The sequence below is a fragment of the Rousettus aegyptiacus genome, unplaced genomic scaffold (assembly GCF_014176215.1).
Source record: "Rousettus aegyptiacus isolate mRouAeg1 unplaced genomic scaffold, mRouAeg1.p scaffold_m13_p_8, whole genome shotgun sequence".
In the NCBI taxonomy this organism is placed as follows: domain Eukaryota; kingdom Metazoa; phylum Chordata; class Mammalia; order Chiroptera; family Pteropodidae; genus Rousettus; species Rousettus aegyptiacus.
Window position 1 is genome coordinate 54,319,426 of NW_023416311.1, and position 18,896 is coordinate 54,338,321.

The 18,896-nt window shown below is 38.2% G+C and overlaps 1 protein-coding gene across 2 annotated transcripts in view; it reads left to right on the forward strand.

Annotated features, from left to right (window-relative positions):
- Positions 1-18,896, forward strand: part of PCSK1 (proprotein convertase subtilisin/kexin type 1) — a 37,840-nt gene that overhangs the window by 1,874 nt on the left and 17,070 nt on the right. For both annotated transcript variants that reach the window (XM_016159785.2, XM_016159786.2), the window contains exons 2-8: positions 1,655-1,759; positions 5,007-5,117; positions 6,066-6,212; positions 7,523-7,599; positions 12,734-12,822; positions 15,838-16,010; positions 17,010-17,222. In XM_016159785.2, coding sequence (XP_016015271.1) covers positions 1,655-1,759; positions 5,007-5,117; positions 6,066-6,212; positions 7,523-7,599; positions 12,734-12,822; positions 15,838-16,010; positions 17,010-17,222 — 915 coding nt within the window. The remainder of the gene's footprint in view (positions 1-1,654; positions 1,760-5,006; positions 5,118-6,065; positions 6,213-7,522; positions 7,600-12,733; positions 12,823-15,837; positions 16,011-17,009; positions 17,223-18,896) is intronic.

Sequence of the window (18,896 nt, forward strand, 5' to 3'; positions counted from 1 at the left end):
CAAAGGAGGAAACATTTGCACAGAACATGATGAGATTGGAGAAGGCACTCCAGGCATAGAAAACAGCTTGTGGGGAACCAGGGAAATACAAAGAAAGCTGCTTAGTAGTCAGTTGGAAACTACAAGGAATTTTGGGGATCTAAAGAGTGAGTAGTGGGTGAAATTGTACTGGTGTGTACTATGGGCATCATGGAAATCTTTTGTGTCCTGGGGGGATGGGGGAAGGAGCTGGATACTTAATCATATAGTATTTGGACTGCTAAATACCCCTGGTAACTGTATGGAAGGAAATTGAGGGAGAGAGCAAAAAAATAAATCCCTCTTTCTTTTCTCTTCTATTAGCCCCAGGCATATGCCCAAACCTAGACCATTCGCAATAGAAATTGCCTTTCAAAATCATGAATCCAAAAGCTAAAAAACAATAAGCTGGTATCCTTGGTAGGATCTTTGAGAAAGGAATGACATAGTAACAAGAAGCCTTAAAAAATGGTGGGAAAAACCATCTATATTTACACATGATTTGCATATGTTATATTTTCTCTAGCTATTTCCAGTTAAAATGGCATTATTATTAACATTTTAAAAGTAACAGTTCTTTGTAAAAGACTAATACTGCTTTCCTGTTTCTGCTTATTTCTCCCTTTGTTTACACTAATTTAGCATCATTATCCTGAGGTCCTGAAGGCCTCAGAATAAAGCTAGGATTGCAGGGGGGGTTGGAAAACCAAAAGTAAAACCACTTGAGAGCAGAAACAGACCTGAGCATTGGTGATCTTTTCTTATGGCCACTGTTCTCTCTCTCCAACTCTATCTAAAACTTACAACAGGTTCACTCCATGAGGTTCAGATTTTGATGCGAACCACTAATGTCAAAAATGAAATTCTTCTGATATAACCCATTGTCAGTCATTCATATCTTAATAAAAAAAAAAGATACAGGACAAATAGAAAATTTGGTAGCTTCATATTAAGTACTATTTTGAATAAAGGGACATTGGCTTAAAAGAACAATGAACATAGTTATAAATGGATCAAAGGTATTGATAGGTAACCAGAAAAGTTTATACACTCTAAGGTGAAACATCTGCCCTAAATATGGTATTCTTACAAATGTCCTTAATGCTGGCTTTTCCCCCAAAGCCTTAAACTAGAATAAAGTCAAATGGTCACTACTAGCTTATAACAATTATCACTACAGATTCAATTGTCATATTTTATAACAACAACAAATTGTTTTAACTGAATGTGGCACTAACTATAGAAGGTACCCAAAGGGTTTGCCTACTTTCTATAAATTATTGTTCTCTGAAAGGATAAATTTGATAAAAAGTTTTTAAAGAAATGTTTACGTATACAATACTGCCACATAGAAAAACAAATGTAGTTCTTCTGAAATGTGTGAAACAGAAGCATCACCAGCCCCAAGTATAGTGGGAGCTCAAGTAATAATTTGATGAAGCTCATCTCACTCAACACACTGAAGAGAAAGAAGGCTTCTATCAGTAACTTCTTCGTGAAGAAAAAATTTAATTTCAAGTACAGGGAATGGGCTTAAAAAAAGTCGACTATCTCTAATTTAGTTGGGTTTCAATCTAACCCATATATACTTGTTTTGGAAAGGAGATTGTTATTTATTTATTGTTTTCCTTTATAGATTGGATCTCTTGAAAATCATTACTTATTCAAACATAAAAACCATCCCCGAAGGTCTCGAAGGAGTGCCCTTCATATCACTAAGAGATTGTCTGATGATGATCGTGTAAGTGCTATGCATTTTTATTCAAACCAGTAACCTGATTATCTGCTTTCTTTATGGTTGCCAATAAGAGCAAAAGTACTTTGCAAATATGATTCTTATTTATTTGTAATGTTTCTTGTAATTTTTATAGGGTTATAACTGCACATAATAACTGGATAGAATTGGGTTGGTTAACTAAATTATATATATGTGGCATATAACATACTACATGTACATGATACATATATGATACATATGATAAAGATTTGATATTTATATAATACTGCTCACAAATCTAGTCTAAGTGCATGAAAGTAAATATTGAAAAAAGAGTGACAGCACTAATGAAAATGTTTGACAATACAATCAATCGACGACCTTTTATTTTATGCCTATTATATACTGAGCACTTTAATATCCGATGTGGGAATGCCAAAGGAATATAATATATGATCTTATTTTTAATAACATTCAGTGTAATTGAAAAAAAAAAAAAACCCTGTCATTTCTATTTAGTTCAGTTAGGAGACTAGTGTTTATGAGGGAGCTTTTTATCATGCTTTCACTAGGCCGGTATTCCCATAAGTATTGTATTGTTTGATCCAAAGCATTTCATCTCTTTTTATCCTAGTTTGTATACATATTTAATGATTGGGCAATGGTAGAAATGTCTAAAATGAATATAGGTAAATAGTGTGGGGACGATGTATATGTAACATACCTGTTGATTTTTGAAGTCTGTCTTCAAGGTCAGCAAACATAGCAATAGAAATATTGACTATAGTATTATAGTATTATGGAAGTATTATAATTTGCTCACGCAATTTTGCTATTTCTCAAAAATATGCCATACTGATGGAAATGTATCCTGGCTGGCCTAATATCTGTATACATGATTTTTGTTGCCCAGGACTGACAACCTAGAGAATTATGGAAGCTTTGTAAGAGATAGAACACATCCTTTCAATTTCCCAGAAAGAAAAGTACAAGTGATAGAAAGGCGATAGAACTGTTGAAAGTACATGGAATCCATAAAGCCTCTGAAATAATTTGCTATATCATTTGTTCTACAACTAGAAGTTTTAAAAAGAATAAGACAGATTATAAGGGTAGAGAATTACCAGGCCTGGGTTACTAATAAAAAAAAAAATAGCAACCACACTCAAAAAATGCTGCGTTAGGACCTCTGTCAGTGACCCTTACCTAATACACACCCACTGCTAGTTTTTACTCAAGTTAATGGCTAGCTGGGGGGAGACCAAATCAGAGGTCCTGAACATTACTTTAAATTATTTTGCCCAGTAAAGTCTTCTTTTCACCTTTCCAAGGCAGATGGCTTATTGTCTGTGGTCTTTGAAAAGTAGGACTCTGGACTAGGCTTAGACCTTGGGCAAAACAAGAGAGATATTTCCTCATTTACTAAATGCATGCCTGACATTAATGCTCAAAGAATTAATGACCTCCATTCTCATCTTAGGAGAAAATTGGACAGATTGAAGCATACCTGTTACTATTATTCAAAGAGTGTCACTAAAATTAACAGATGCACCAGTTCCATTCTTTAGATATTTCCTTAACTGTTGATTTTGGGGAGAAATGTCAAGGAATAATGAAGATGAGCCAAGAATTCACTCTCTAACCTAAATTCATAAAAAAAAGTCTATATGATCTTATAAAAATTATCCCCAGAATAATTTAATTGTAGGAAAAATCCTAGAACTTGCAGTGAAAGGTTGGACTAGGTAATTTTTAATGCTCTTTCGAAATCAGAAGGGTTATTTAAAATTAAGAACATGATGCCTATTATATACATAATAGAAAGACACCACCAATTTGTTCTGTTCCATTTGGTCTGCTCTTAGAGATTAGTGTGGGATTCGGAGTCAATGACACTGTTTATGACAATTAGATATTTATTTGATTAGATGGCAGAGTGCCTCTTCTTATACTCCATTTTTAAAAATTGCTTTGGATTGTCATTTTATTGCTTTTTTTTATGGGGAATAATATCCTCTTAAATTAGTCCTCTGAAATGCAGCAATCGCTATAAGACTGTTAATGAAATCTCCGAGTATAAGTTACTCTCTCCCTCAAAAATGAGTGCTAGTTCTTTAGCAGCCAGCTTTCAAAGATGGACTCAGCTGCAGGCAGCATATTCCAAACATTGAGGTATTTTAAGCCAAAACAATTAAGCTTGAAAATACAAGCACTTTAAAAAATAAATCATAGTGACTAATATTTATCTCTCAAGTCCTTCTCAATATTTATAATAGGTTTGCAATATATTTTCTAATAGAAAATTCAGGACAGTCTTAGTAGATGGTTTTATCCTTGAGCTGCAACTTATTTTTCAGTTTTTATTTTTGGATCTGACTCATAAGTATTCTCACATTAACAATATCCCACCCCACACTGGACTATCATCATACACACAACAGAGAGGATATGTTTTGGGTAGGAAACAGTTATGTCACCCAGCAAAATAAGAGCAGGGTATTATCTCATAATGAATATAACCACAAGGCAGCCCCTCACCCTCTCAGGCCTCCAGTATAATAGGATTATGCCATAAATGTGGCGGAGGTAATTTTTATACTGTCAAATCTCTTTGCATAATACATGAGACTAAATTAATGATAAGTGTGCATGGTCACTATTGCTCATTCATCACCCTGGATCTGTTTCTCATATTTAAATATACTCTTAAGCAAGAGGCCGAAGCAGTCAGGAGCTAGAGTTGCAGATGTGCCGAGACATAGCACCTTTCTTCTCTTGTGTAACATTAGCATTTTCTACCTCTTGTGTGTAAAGAAAGAGAAATGAAGCCGCAAGAGCACCAGAACAGCAGTCTCTGGGATCTCTTAGCTTGTTAACTCATTCCATGAAAATGGACGAATTTTCAGCTACCTGGAAATTTTCAGAGCCCTGTAACTTCAGTATAAAATGCGTATTATGGTCCATTTGCTGATGAAAGCAGGCTGAGCTTTTCCTTCTATTGTAATCACAGGGTAAGTAATTTGAGGGAATCATCACTTCATTGACTGCTTCTCTTCCCCCTAAAGGTACACTTGACTGTAATAGAGGAAATGTTCATCTACCCAGTGGGCAATCCCTTCTCACTGAGCTACTAGTTTGGTCTGTAGTCAAAAGAAAACACTGTGGAGCTGCTTGAACTCTGGTGGTGTCAGCGCTGGAGCTAAGAGGCAAGATGATTATATAGAGGTGGCTAATCTGACTGTTGATTTTCTTGCTGTAAAATTTTTTGTAGGTGATATGGGCTGAACAACAGTATGAAAAAGACAGAAGTAAACGTTCAGTTCTAAAAGACTCAGCACTAAATCTCTTCAACGATCCAATGTGGAATCAGCAGTGGTACTTGGTGAGTATCTACCAAAGGGAGGCAGCATAGGATGTTGGTTATTTTGTTACATCTGCACAATAGATTTTTTTTTTCTTTTTAATGGAGAATTCAGCAGAGCGCTATATTACTTGGAGATTAGGGCTGATGGGACCTTCCATGATCTAGATCTTCTGTTTTCCTAGGTGAGAATGTCTGAAACACAGATCTTTAACTGTTATAAGAGGAGGGGTTGTTGCCTTTAAGCTTAGCTGGAGAGAATCATGCATGCAAGTTAGGGGTTCCAAACAGTACTCATGGCAAGTGCTGGGGAATAAGCTTATATCTGTGTTTCTTGCTATCTAGCTCTTCTCCCATACAGTCCCATACACTGTAACTTTCAAAAAAGTTATCTGTAAAAGAAAACCCCAAATGTCCTCTCACAGATTCTTGCTCCCTAAATCACTCATATTTGTAAATAGGCAACTAAATTGCAAATCCTGGTGAGACTACAGCCACTTGGGAATTCCAGGTTCTGCTTTTGATTTTAGAAAACTTATAAAAACATCCATAAATGACTGTGAACTGCACAATATAAATAGGTTCATTGTGGCAACTGAGGCTTAGGATTTTGGGGGAGATGGAAACACAGAACATCAAATAAGTTTTAAGCAGATGAAAAACTTGAAAATGTCATTATATGTGGGACAGACTTCTTCCTTGAAGCTATGTGGCTCAAAGAGAGGAGTCACAGGGTCATTCACTCTTTTGCACAACCTTCTGTTGAAACAATTGGGAAAAGAACAGCACTCCAAGGATTCACTTGGCCCCATTCTCAACTGTGCTTTTTATTTCACCTAATTGCCTTTTTCTAAAGAGTACAGTGACCCCAGGAAAAAGAAAGTTGAGTTTCCAGACTGTAGCTCCAGTTCTCATTCTGCAGCAAGCAAACCATGATTTTACCAATACTTCTTTGTTTTGCCTTACCAGCAAGATACCAGGATGACCTCATCTCTGCCCAAGCTGGATCTCCATGTGATACCTGTTTGGCAAAAAGGCATCACAGGCAAAGGAGTTGTTATTACTGTACTGGATGATGGCTTGGAGTGGAATCACACGGACATCCATGCCAATTATGTGAGTCTGGGCCCTACCATGACTTGCAACTTAGGGAGCTATCTACACAGACACACAGGGCTTTTCTTTCTTCAAGCATGATGTTGTCGCCAGGGATGACTAGCCAACTTTTTGCCACTTCCCTCACATCTCTACCAGCCCATATAAACTTTTTTGGATTAGTTGTCATTGAAAGAATTTAGTGGAGCCAAGTATTGTAGAAAATCATGTGCATTGGGGTTGGGGAAAGGCTCTACATCAACTAAATTATTAAAAGCCATTCAGACCTGTGTCACTCAATATTGGCGGCATTAAAGCAATCAAATCAAGCCTGATGCCTGAGATCACTTTCAGTCTTCCTCTTCACATCCCTTATGGATCAGCGTCTCTCATATTGTGAAATAATGCGGATGTGATTCCTTTCACGCCAATTCAAAGTGTATACTACACAATAGAAATGTGACAAGCTGAGAAAACGAAAGCTTATTAGAAATGGGAAATAAGTAAATAAAAGCTATTTACTTAATTGTTTAGGAAGCACTCCGTAATATCTTAGGCCTTTAGATCAGTGTTTCATCTTTAAGATTGTCCCTTGTCTTTCTCTCATCCTTTCTGTTCACCCAATATTCCCTAGCTGAACAACAAAGAAAAAGGGAAGGAAAAGATGAGATAAAAAAGATTATTAGGAAGTAGGAATTATTAAAAGAAACGGAAAAGGTAGGAAGTGGCAGTAGTGGTGATAGAATTCATATGTGGGAGTAATCTAAGTGTAGTAATCTGGTTGAAAAGGTGAGTAGGACCCGGAAGCTTGTCTTGAATTTCAAGCACACTCTCTTTAATTAAATTACATGTTTATTTAGTATAACCAGGGAGTCTGGAGGAGATCACTGTGGACTTAAGTCCCACTGCACAGCACAGCGACCTCTTTACACCTATATTCATTAGAGAGATGTGTCAAACTGTGGCTAACTAGCTCAATAGCTTAGTTAAGTCAGTCAGCTTCTCTGAGCCTCAATTTCCTCATATGAAAAATGATGTGGTTGTACTAACTAAACTGAATCCTTTGGGTTCTAACGTCTTATGAGCTTCTACGAGCTATCAGTTTGGTAACATTCACTACGAATTGGATGCTGACTTGCTTTTCTGTCTATGTCTGGTTTGTGGATATAATAAATGAATGACTACTGGGCAAGAAACTCTAAAACACAGACTTTTGAGTATTTAGCCAGGATGGGAGTGGGTTAGGGGCAGAAGGCTTGCTTGGAAGTGCTTCTTCTTCTTCTTTTTTTTTTTTAAATGATACTATAGTATTATTTTTGTTGTCTCTTTAGGATCCAGAGGCTAGCTATGATTTTAACAACAATGACCATGATCCATTTCCCCGATATGATCCCACAAATGAAAACAAGTGAGTAAATGTGGATTGGGGATAGGAGGAATAAGTACTTTAAAATGCTTTTATCTTATTTGAGGTCTCAGAAAACGTTCACGCACACCATCCATACCATAATGTTTCGTTGCTTTTAAAACAAAAAAACAAAGCTTCTGTTTTTATATTCCTTTTGCTTATAGAACCATATTTCAATTAAACTTTTTTCTTGTATTATAAAATACTCCCCTCAAATGTTACTGAATAGATATAACTTTAGAAAGAATATTTGGGACATAAAGAGTAAAAACCTTGAGCCCACTGCCCTGCTCCCAATTCTCCTGTGAATCTTTTAATATTAACATAAAGCTTGATGTTAGTCATGAAAAGAAATATAGATGGCCAAGGTAACAAATCCCCACAACTTCCTATGGTGGCTACAACCGTGCTCACCAGTTCTTTCTGAAGAGCATGGCCAGATGCCAGATAAGAGAAAGGTACCCTGAAGGCTGGCACTCAAATTCAATACAGTCTCTGGGGCATTGGACTAGTTAGTAACCCATTCCTGAGTTCCTGCTGAGCATTCTAAAACTAAAGAGAAGGGAAAGAGAGGATATCTTCTGGCTTTTAAATCAACTCTCTGTAACAGCCACTGGGTGATGATGAGGGAGGCTAAGAGCCAGACCTGCCAAAGCAAGAAGCCAACTAAAGTCCCAGAAACAGGACAGTTTAACTCTTTTCTAACCCCAAAGAAACTTTACCCTCTAGGCATAGGCCTCTATGCTCCACCCAGAAGAGACTTGCATCAAAACAGATTAAAGCCAAGGCAAAATTAAGGCTTGCTGCTACAAGTAGGGATGGAAAGAGCAAGCAATGAAAAGCTTCCCTTCCTTCCCTGTATGGCTTTCTCTCTCTAGGACTATTACCCACTTAGGTCAATGAAGTTGCCCCTCTCTCTCTCCCTCTCTGCTTTTCTCTCACTCTCACTTTACTTCTCTCTTTCTCCCTTATTCTCTCTCAGAATTCTCATGTGGTTAATATAATGATATTGACCTAAAGGTGTTTCTTTGGATGGCCCCCCTCCCAAAGGCCAACAAACCCCAGAAAGGGAGGCTTGGGCTCTTGGACTTGGCCTCAACTTCTGGGTATATATTTCTTCTTTGGGATAAAGAGGAGGCTTGAGAGGGTTCCAAAATAGTGCTTCTTTCAATATCATTTACTTCTAGCTGTTATTTCTTAAAGGCATTAACTGCAAACACCCCTTAGAAGTTAGAACATTCCAGAAACAGTACAACAGGCATTGTGATGGAATGCTCTTGGAGGACAGTGGGATGTTTCATGAACTTACAGCAGGGTCCTACAGATAAACTTTCAGCCATATTTCTGAGTCACAGCTGGCAGGACCAGGAGGGACATTTGCTCTTCTGGATCACAGCCTTGTAGTGTTCGCCTAGCTGGTAGTCGTGATTTTGCTGATTACCAGCATAGAGGATGACCTGGAGGAAATCACCTCTTTCTGTCTCTATTTTTCATTTGATCTCCTAAAATGGGAGACAAAGCACCTGCTCCCTATCCTACTAAAAGGAATTTCCTAAATAAATGGCAATAAGCGCTTGGGTGAAAGGGGTACCCTTCTTAGAAATAAGTGAAAATGACAACTCTCACCTCATCCTCTTGGTCAAGAGTAAGAAGGAAATCTGCTGCCAGCTCCATGAGGAGACCGTTAGCTGAAGGTGCCAGCCTCCTTCATAGGCAGTGTACTCCGGGTGTGTCCCAGGCTCCAATGTGGGTGATGACATGGGGTGGCTGCGTGATAGGTGAATACTTGGTGAAATTATATACTCTAGAGTTTCTCTGCACATGAGAAATGGGCCTTAGATTTCCCTCTTTGCTCTCCACAAAAGGGAGAATCTCACATCACAGCATTTATAATAAATTTTCCCAACTCACAGAGCTCCAAAGGTCCCCAAGGAAACAGCCCATAGAATTGTACTTATTCTGTGCCTGAAAACTCTGAGCTTTAAAGAATAGCCTGCCATGGACCTTCCCCATAGCACACAGTTAGTGTGTCATAGTCAAATAGTTAAGAGTACAGACTTTGCAGCTAGAATTAGATCAAGTATTAAATCTTCTACTTAATAGTTGAGTGACCTTGAAGAAATTATTTAACTTCTTTGTACCTCAGTTTTATCACCTATTAAAAAATGATGATAATAATAATATCTACTTCATTGAGTTATTATGGGGATTAAGTGTGTGTGTGTGTGTGTGTGTGTGTGTGTGTATAATTGGCTTGGATAGTGCCTGGTACGTAGAAAAAGTTAAGTGTTTGCTATGATGATCACGATCATGATCATGATCATGACAACGATGATGAAAATCATGCAAATGATGATGACGATCAAGGCTTCTCATTTAGCAACTAAGGTAGACATCCTTTCAGTGAGAAATCAACATGACGAGAGTAATATCATGTGGCGATAGGAGCAGAAGCAGAGACAAATCAATTTTCTGAGCCAGTTCGGAATCTGCTATTTGAAAATTAAACAATAAACAACCATCTCTCCTCTTGACTATAAACCAAAAAGCATCTCTATCATTTATGAAAAGGTATAATAAAAAAATAGAGTTACCATTCAAGCATGTTGTCAAAAATAAATCCTTCAGGTTAGGAAAATGAAGAGCCCCATTGGCCTTATAGCAGTTAGAGAGTTATTATCTCCCAATTCCAGGGAATTATCACTCCAAACTCTCTGTGTTGCTGCTATTTTTTATTACTATAAAAATGAATTAACAGAAGGTGTATTCCAATTCTCCTCTGTGAATCAAAAGAGGAATCACTAAATAATAAAACCTTAAAAGTGCAGGTACTCTTACTATTAAGCTGGCATGAATCTGTATTCAGTATTTCAATACCAATTACAGATTATTTTTCTAGTTAAATAACATGTGTGACAAGGATATTTTAACCACTATAATAGTAGTCTTTAAACTATCTTGTGGAATAATTTTTTAAAAATTGATTTGTTTAAATGCCAGTTACTATCATTGTTCTAAGTTAATAGAGGGTTATTTTATCTCGGAGCCTGATTTAATGAAAGAAGAAAAGCTACAAGTATATAAAGGATGACATAAAACCACTTTGATAAAGTCTTCCCTTTTTCTCAAGGTGTGTAAGTGGGAAGTGAGGATAAGAGGAGATAAAAATATCAATCCCATTTGTAGAATGATTTTACTACACCTCAAGAAAAAACTCTTCAGTACACAGGAGAGATAAATAATAGGTCATGTCACACTGCATCATTGTTAGGACAAAGGGACAATGCTGAAGATGTTTTCCAACAGGTTGACTCTGTTGGCTCATGCTAGAGAATTTTGCTATCTTCTTTCATCCTGTGTAAGTGGAAATATAGGCAGTGGTGACTTTTGAGAATACATTCCTCAGAGGATGACAACTGAATTTCTTCCTCTAGAAAGGGAAAGTGGGTTAATCCATCAAAGAAGCTGTCTTATGTGTTCAGTGTGCACGTATTCCTCAGAAAATGGGTTTATTGGTCAGGATAGTTTCAGTTCCAAGTGAGAGAATCCTAACTCAAAGATTAAGTACAATAGTTACTTAAAAAAAAAAATCACCCAAAAGATAGTCTAGCTTCAAGCATTGCAAGATCCATGAACTCAAATAATATGCCATCGAGATACCAACCACTCTGCCTCCATCTTCTAGGGCTGCTTACCTCAGCTTAGCCTCATTTCCAATAGAATTTTGTCTGGGAACAAGATCCACATGGCTTGCATTGAACTTAAAGCTCAAAATTTCAGAGAAAGAATGTAATTCTCTTCCCCAAAATATGCTTTATTCCTAGAAAGCTGCCCGGGAGAAAGAGCCCCATAATAAAGAGAATCACAGGGAGTGAAGAAAGGCCTCTTCCTCAAAGGGAAAAATTCTAGGAGTCAAAAAAGAAGCAGATGTCTGTTGAACTAGGAAAGACCTTGAATTAAAGATAATTATATTCTTTGGACCTGGGATTCCTATCCAATATTTGAAAAAGCAAGAACATCATTTAGTGGAAGGAGACCAGGAAATCATTTTTGGTACTTCAGGAAAAAGAATAAGTGAAATGGAATTATTTTAGATGGCCCAGTCAATTTTGGATTTTTATATTCCTTAGGCTAAGTTAATACCTGTCTAGTGTCTAAAAGTAGATGGCTAACAGAGTTGCTCAGAGCTAACCCTTCCTTCTTTCTATGTCAGCATTTCTGGTCAACAGCTCCTCCAACAGCCTTCACAGTGCTCACAGGTGCTTCCATAATGCAATATAGTCATGAAATAAACACATTTACATTAAAGTTTTCTTGACTTATAGGCCATCTTGAGGTCAGGGTGGTGGTGGGAAAAGACAATTATTATCCCCAGAATTTCAGGACTGATGCTTTAATGATGGACTTTGGTTTGTTTTAGGCATGGATTTTCCCCCTAAATACTCTGAAATCATAAGTTACCCTCTACCTGACTGCAAAACCAGGCTCGTTCAGGCCTTTAGCCCTAATCAGTTGCAGAAACACCCTGGCTTCCCAATTAGCCTTTAGTATCTTAAAATCTCCAACTCCTCTTGGTATCAGAAAACCCTCAGATATTTTAATTTAATGTATGGTTAAAAAAAGGGAGGAGTTCTTGAGAGTGGACTCTGTTCTGTCATATTCTGCTCGGGCTGGTCCAGGATAACCTAATCCAAGGAAGTCACTAGGGGTAAAATGAGCAGCCATTCTACCACCAGAAAGCATGGAGCAGAAGCCATTTATCTGGAAACAATTTATGAATGTGTCAGAATTGCTCATAATAGTCTCCATAGCTAATACTTACTGGTTTCTTACTATATGCTAACCACCATTCTCAGAACCCATACACAATATCTCAAGTGATGTCACAACCCTTTACGGACAAGTAATTAACTCCAGGTCACATCATTAGTTAGGGAAAGAAGTTAGAATTTGAACTCATATACTCTGGCTCCTGTACCTGTGCCCTTCTTCTGATACCTACACTTCGTCTAATGCTGATGGGAAGAAAACCAACAGCAAAGCCGACAAGTTAATAGATCTGTGTACCATAGATTCATGTGCAAAACACATATTTGTCATTTGTGTTTTATAATGTCTATTTTTTAATCCTCAGACATGGGACCAGATGTGCAGGAGAAATTGCCATGCAAGCAAATAATCTCAAGTGTGGGGTAGGAGTGGCATACAATTCCAAAGTTGGAGGTAAAACAGAGGGCTCCTTCTGCACTTTTTTTTTATTTTTGGGTAGACAAAACATTGTTTAGATATTTACATCATTTATAAAATGATCCTCCTGATTACTCTATCTTTCCTCTGGTGCTACACCTAGCCATTACACTACTGCTGACTGCATTCCCTATGTATGCTGTGCTCCCCATCCCTGTGACCATCTTTCAACTACTAATTTGTTTCTCTTTAACCCTTCACCCCTAATCTCTCAGCACCCCTAATCTCCCTCCCCTCTGGCCATCACTATATATGTCCTCTATATTTGTGAGTCTGTTTTCATTTAGTTTGTTCTTTTCATTCCTTAGATTTCACATATAAGTGAAATCATGTGGTATTTATCTTTCTCTGTCTGACTTATTTCACTCAGCATAATAACCTCTAGTTCCATCCATGTTGTTGCAAATGGTAGGATTTCATTTTTTAATGGGAGATCAACAAAACAAAAAGACAACCTATTGAATGGAAGAAGATACTTGACTATGATACACCTTGAAAAGGAGTTAATCTCCAAAATTTATAAAAAACTCATACAACTCAACGACAACAAAAAATAAACAAGCCATTTAAAAAATGAGCAGAAGACCTGACTAGTTTTGCATTTTTAACTGGAGTCACTCATTATAGAAACCTAAAGAAACAAATGAAATCCATGCAAAATTTGCTGGAGGACTTGAGTGTGATTTGCAAATAAATCAGAGGATCTGGATATGTAGAAAATGATACCTGAATAGAGTCTATATCTCTCTATGGGGGAAAAAATGGAAATGTTGAATAGCCTTTGAACCAAATCTAATTTTCTCTTTATTCTGATTTAGAAGGGTTTGTTATTGAGTACTGCTCAGGGAGCAGAAAGAGGAGATATGTTTAGGCAAAGACTTTCCTTGCCTCTCAGTTTTGCAGTTCTTCATTTCATAACAAAGAACAATTTTAAAAAATAAAAAGAATACATACTTGTTATATTAAGAAGCTAAAGGTTATCTTTAAAAGCAAGTATTTAGAATCTCTAGGTTTTTTTTTGTCAGCGTCAATGGGGAAACATATGGTGAGTTTCATTAGAGTAGTTTAACAAAAGAACTAGTTACAAGAGTTGAAAGGAAACTAACAAGGGCTAACAAATGTAGCAGAGGTCACCAGCTTTAGGCCTAAAGGAGCACAGAGAAGGGGTCAGTGGAAACTGCAGAGAGAAAGCTGAGGCCATAGGAGAGAACCATTGGTCAGGAGCTATGGCCTCAAGGGCAGCAGAGCTATTTCTAGGCAGGGAGGATCCAGGGGAATGAGTACCTCACTTTCCCCTCATCCCCTCCCCCCACTACTGCTGTACTCAGTTGGCTGAACCCAAAGGAAAACAAGAGAACCCACTGATGCAATCCCTGTTCCTGTGCCAAGGATGGAGAGTGGACTCACGGAGACTGTACTCCATTTTAGAAATCAAATAAATATACATTCTGGCATGTATAATGTCTCTCTCATCAATACAGCACACTCTTAGATTTTGTTATTCCTGATTACTTTGATACTAGTATCATCAAAGTACCGTGTTAATTTAAAGAAAATGAAGGCAGAAGCACAAATTATGCAATCACCTAAAAAAAACAAATTTACTTTTTAAGTCATGATGAACTAAGTTGTTATAGTCTGTGAGATAATCATCTGATCCCTTCCTTTTATAAAGTAGATATCGGAAGCATGATTATCAAGGTAACAGTTTGTGGCAGTGTTGAACTAAAGCGCAAGGCTTCTGATTCCAAGCCTACTGAATATTTTTCATTCTTCTATCCTTTGATAGTCTAACCCCAAGTGCATTTTTTTAAATAATAATTTTCATTTTTAAGCTCCTACTATATGTTCATCATTTACTCTACAACACATTATAGGTGTTTTATCCTGAAAATTGACAGGATAGATTTGGGTATCAGATTTCTGGGATTCAAGTCCTGGCTGCCCAATTTCTAGCTGTGTGGCCTTTGGCAAGTCACTGTCCCTCTCTGGCCTCAGTCTCTTTTACCCCATTTTACATTTGAAGAAACTGAGGCACAGAGAGGTTAAGTGATTTGCCCAAGGTCATGTACGTGGTAAGCAGAAAAGATACATTTTTTTCTCAAGTGCATTTAAAAAATTTTTTTTTAATAAATATAACTTTTATTAATCATGTCAATTACATGTTTGTTTGTTTGTTTTACCTATACGGTAAATAGTAGTGTGAAAATCTAAGGCTACATGCTCCATTGCATTATCAGCCTGAAGCCAGGAATAACCAAGTGACTGCCTGTATCTATCTAAATTGCTTTTGCCTTCCTGGCTCTCGAGTACATGGGTTTGATGATGTGTGACAGCCTGTTGGAAAGCACAAAGCTGCCTTCTCCTGATGAAAAAATGATCCCCCTCAGGAATGGAATCCATGGCAATGATTTCATCCTTGAGATTATTTAGAAGAAAAGGAAGTGAATTCCATTGAAAATGTTTCTTAGCAAACATGTGAAGAACGGCCTCTAGGTTATTTTTAATCAGTGTTTAGAAACAAGAGTTCTTTCCCTATTTGTTAGTTTTCTATTGTGCATAGACCTTTTCAAGTAGCACGGCTTCCCATATAGTCATTTGTAGGGCACAGGTTGGGCCACAGACATTTGTCATATAGTCATGAGCGGGCGTGTCAAGGGAGGGCTGTTTGATGCCTCCTTCTAAAAGATATCCTGTCAATTTCAGATTATTGGTATAGTGGAGGGTTATAACTGACAACAACCAGGGCCACTGCACAGCACATATAGTTATCTCTAAAGGGCAAATAAGAAAGCTCATGGAGGCAGTGACTTGTATCTTCCTTCCATCCTGTTAGCAGCTGGCTCATGGGCATTTGGGACCTCCAGTGATTACCCTGTTTTTGACTTCTTTGGAAGTTATTTTTAAAAATGAATATTAAGAGCATTGTGCCATTCTACATGTACTCATTGACGTCAATTTATGTATGTGTTTGTTTGTTTTGCTGCTCAGGCATAAGAATGCTAGATGGCATCGTGACTGATGCTATTGAAGCAAGTTCAATTGGATTCAATCCCGGACATGTGGATATTTACAGTGCGAGCTGGGGCCCTAATGATGATGGGAAAACTGTGGAGGGGCCTGGCCGACTAGCCCAGAAGGCTTTTGAATATGGTGTTAAACAGGTGAGATGCTTAACATAGACGTATCTAAAATGAAACCTGACCATTTGGATATGAGGGGACAGGAAGAACATTTAGCTTATATGGAAAAAAATGGTTGTGAATTTCCTGTAGTTGTTAACCATTTGAAAGTGCCTTTTGAGAGGCAATCCATTCTTCAGACAGACATTAAGAGTTAAGAGATTTTTCTGCATTTGGGTCTGACATTCAACAGAAATTCATCACTCTTAAAATATTTACTTACAAAATACTCTGGATGTGTCCTTTGTTATTGTCCTGCTGCTTTTGGATTTTTACACTAGGTAAACTACTACCAAGACTTGTTTCAAATGCTCTGAAAATGCATCCTTATGTATAAGAGTGCTACTTGCCACACTGTACGTGCCTGGTAAATACATGTGCCTTGGTTATGTTGCTGTCACTTGGGTTTACTGCATTCTTACCAGGATTCTAAGGCCTTGTTCTGCACAGGGTGAAACAAAAGTAGAAACTTTGGAAAGTAAATTGAAAAACCATAGAAAGAGTAGCCTTGACGAGTTCCATTCAATTGAAGAGTCCCTATTAATGCAGCTGCAAAGCAGATCTGAATAATGCCTGATTTTGTCATTCTGTTAGTCAGCCAGAAGATTCAAGCAGAAAGAGAGGAAGTTCAAAGATTCAAGCATAGTGACATAAGCCAAGGGAAGAGCATAAAAAGATGAGTGAGTGCTGAAGGCCAGATTATGAATCCGCATAATAAAGAAAAGAAAGAAAGAAAAACACTCAGGCTCATCTCAGAAAAGGTCCAGGTAAAGGAGGACTAGCAGAGCCTGAACCCAGTGGCTCATAATATGAAGTCTTGTGAGATTTGCAACATTGATGCTGGAGGACCTGGAGTTGAAACAGACTACAAATAACTGTCTCTGAGAAATTCACACATGTTTTTGTTGGGAATTTTATTGGGCTGTGACAATGACCCCAGTGAATGATAATAGATGCAATATATTCTGGCTTTTCCTTCAGGGGAGGCAAGGAAAGGGTTCCATCTTCGTCTGGGCGTCCGGGAACGGGGGGCGTCAGGGAGATAACTGTGACTGCGATGGGTACACGGACAGCATCTACACCATCTCCATCAGCAGTGCCTCGCAGCAGGGCCTGTCCCCCTGGTATGCTGAGAAGTGCTCCTCCACTCTGGCCACCTCATACAGCAGTGGGGATTACATGGACCAGCGAATCGTATGTTGCTTTTGTCTAACTCTCTGCTTAGGTAGAAGAGCACGACTTGAATTCGAAAGGATCCTTTGGTCAGTACCTTTGGTAAAATTGATTTGTTTAAGCTTGATGTCTCAATTGGGGAGACTCACGCTTTACTCACTTGAAAGGCTGGCATATATTGGGAACTTTTCTCTCTCAGGGATAACGATGCTTCTGCCAAGATGATGTTGCCTCCCGGTCATTTTTAAACTCAGCCCCGAGAAGCCACCAATCTGTCATTACATATGGTCCGAGACTCCAAATGTCTGTTCAGCTTGTGTGATACTTCCCCGCAAACAGCCATAAAGGAGATTTCAGGGCTGTAGGGGCTTTATCATTCTGTACTTGTTGATCCTTTAATAGTAGGGATAAGGTCTGACTTGCCCTTTAGCAGATGATAAAAATACAGAGCATGCACCAGCTATGTCTCCTAAGAACAAACAACCTGCAGAAAAATAACAGTCTAAATTTCCCATGAGGTGAACTTCTCAGCATCCGAATAAGCAGCTCAGGAAGGTTATATGCTCAGAGAGCATCTCCAGCCCACGCTTGGCTGTGCCTTCACTTCCATGAGTCAGACTGCCAAGGGCAATTATTGGATTTCCCTTCAAGGGCACAATGAAGAAGAGCCATTCAGGGGCTTTGAGAACAGAGAATCACTTTTAATTTAAAACTTTAAAGCCCCAAATTTAAGAACGGATACAGAAAAAAAACAATTAGCTAAAGTATATGAATCCTAATCTCAGTGAAATAACAGGTCATTCAGTTAGGTTATGGGCAAACCCCATAATATTTAGACCTTGAAATATTTGTAAAATTCACATTAATAGCATCTCAACAAAATTTCTTCATACACAGTCGCTGTTCTGGAACTCTGCCTGCTTCTGGTGACCTACTCTTGACAGTAAAACTGTAGTCTCAACTTAAAAGCACTGGCCTCCCTCTCATGCCCACATCTTCAATTACACAAATAATAGACAGTGACATTCTACCTAGGGGTTCTGTATGGCAAGCATATTTCATAGCCTTTGAACAGGGCACATCAGACATGTTTTCCACTTGTCTTCAGAACCCCTGGCTGCTGCTGTCCCTGTAGGTGCCCTGAGTTGCTTTTAAGAAAAATGGCCTATTATGCATTTATTTCAGAGTCACCCTTTCATACAGTGCACCTTATCTGAGCTACTCTGCTCTGAAATAGAAGGAAGAATTTCTATCTTTGTAAAGATCCCTCTTTAGGTAAATCAGCCACAGGAGAGACAGCTGGTGAATTCTATTTGAGACCGTTGCAATAGCATAGCCTTTGTCTTACGTAAACCTCTTCCTCAGCACAGTCATCTCTGGGGGCTTACTTGCGTCAATAGGTAAAAAGGGCATCCTTGCTTCTGCAACCCTCTGAGGAGCAGAGCCACCACAACTTGAGAAATTCAGAGACTCCAAGTGGGAAGCCAAAGGAGGTGATAATAGAACAAATTATTTTTTTACGCCTCCCTCCCACACATTGAAGTCTCTAACTAAAAACCATAGTGCAAGAGCCTGGGTGGGTGTCTTGTTAGTAATCTTTTGGCCCGACTGCTTGTTCAACCAGTAGTGCTGTGGTCCTTATGGTAGACTAATTGGAAGTCTTTTTGATTTCTTCTCTTTGTCTTGGCAATCTCT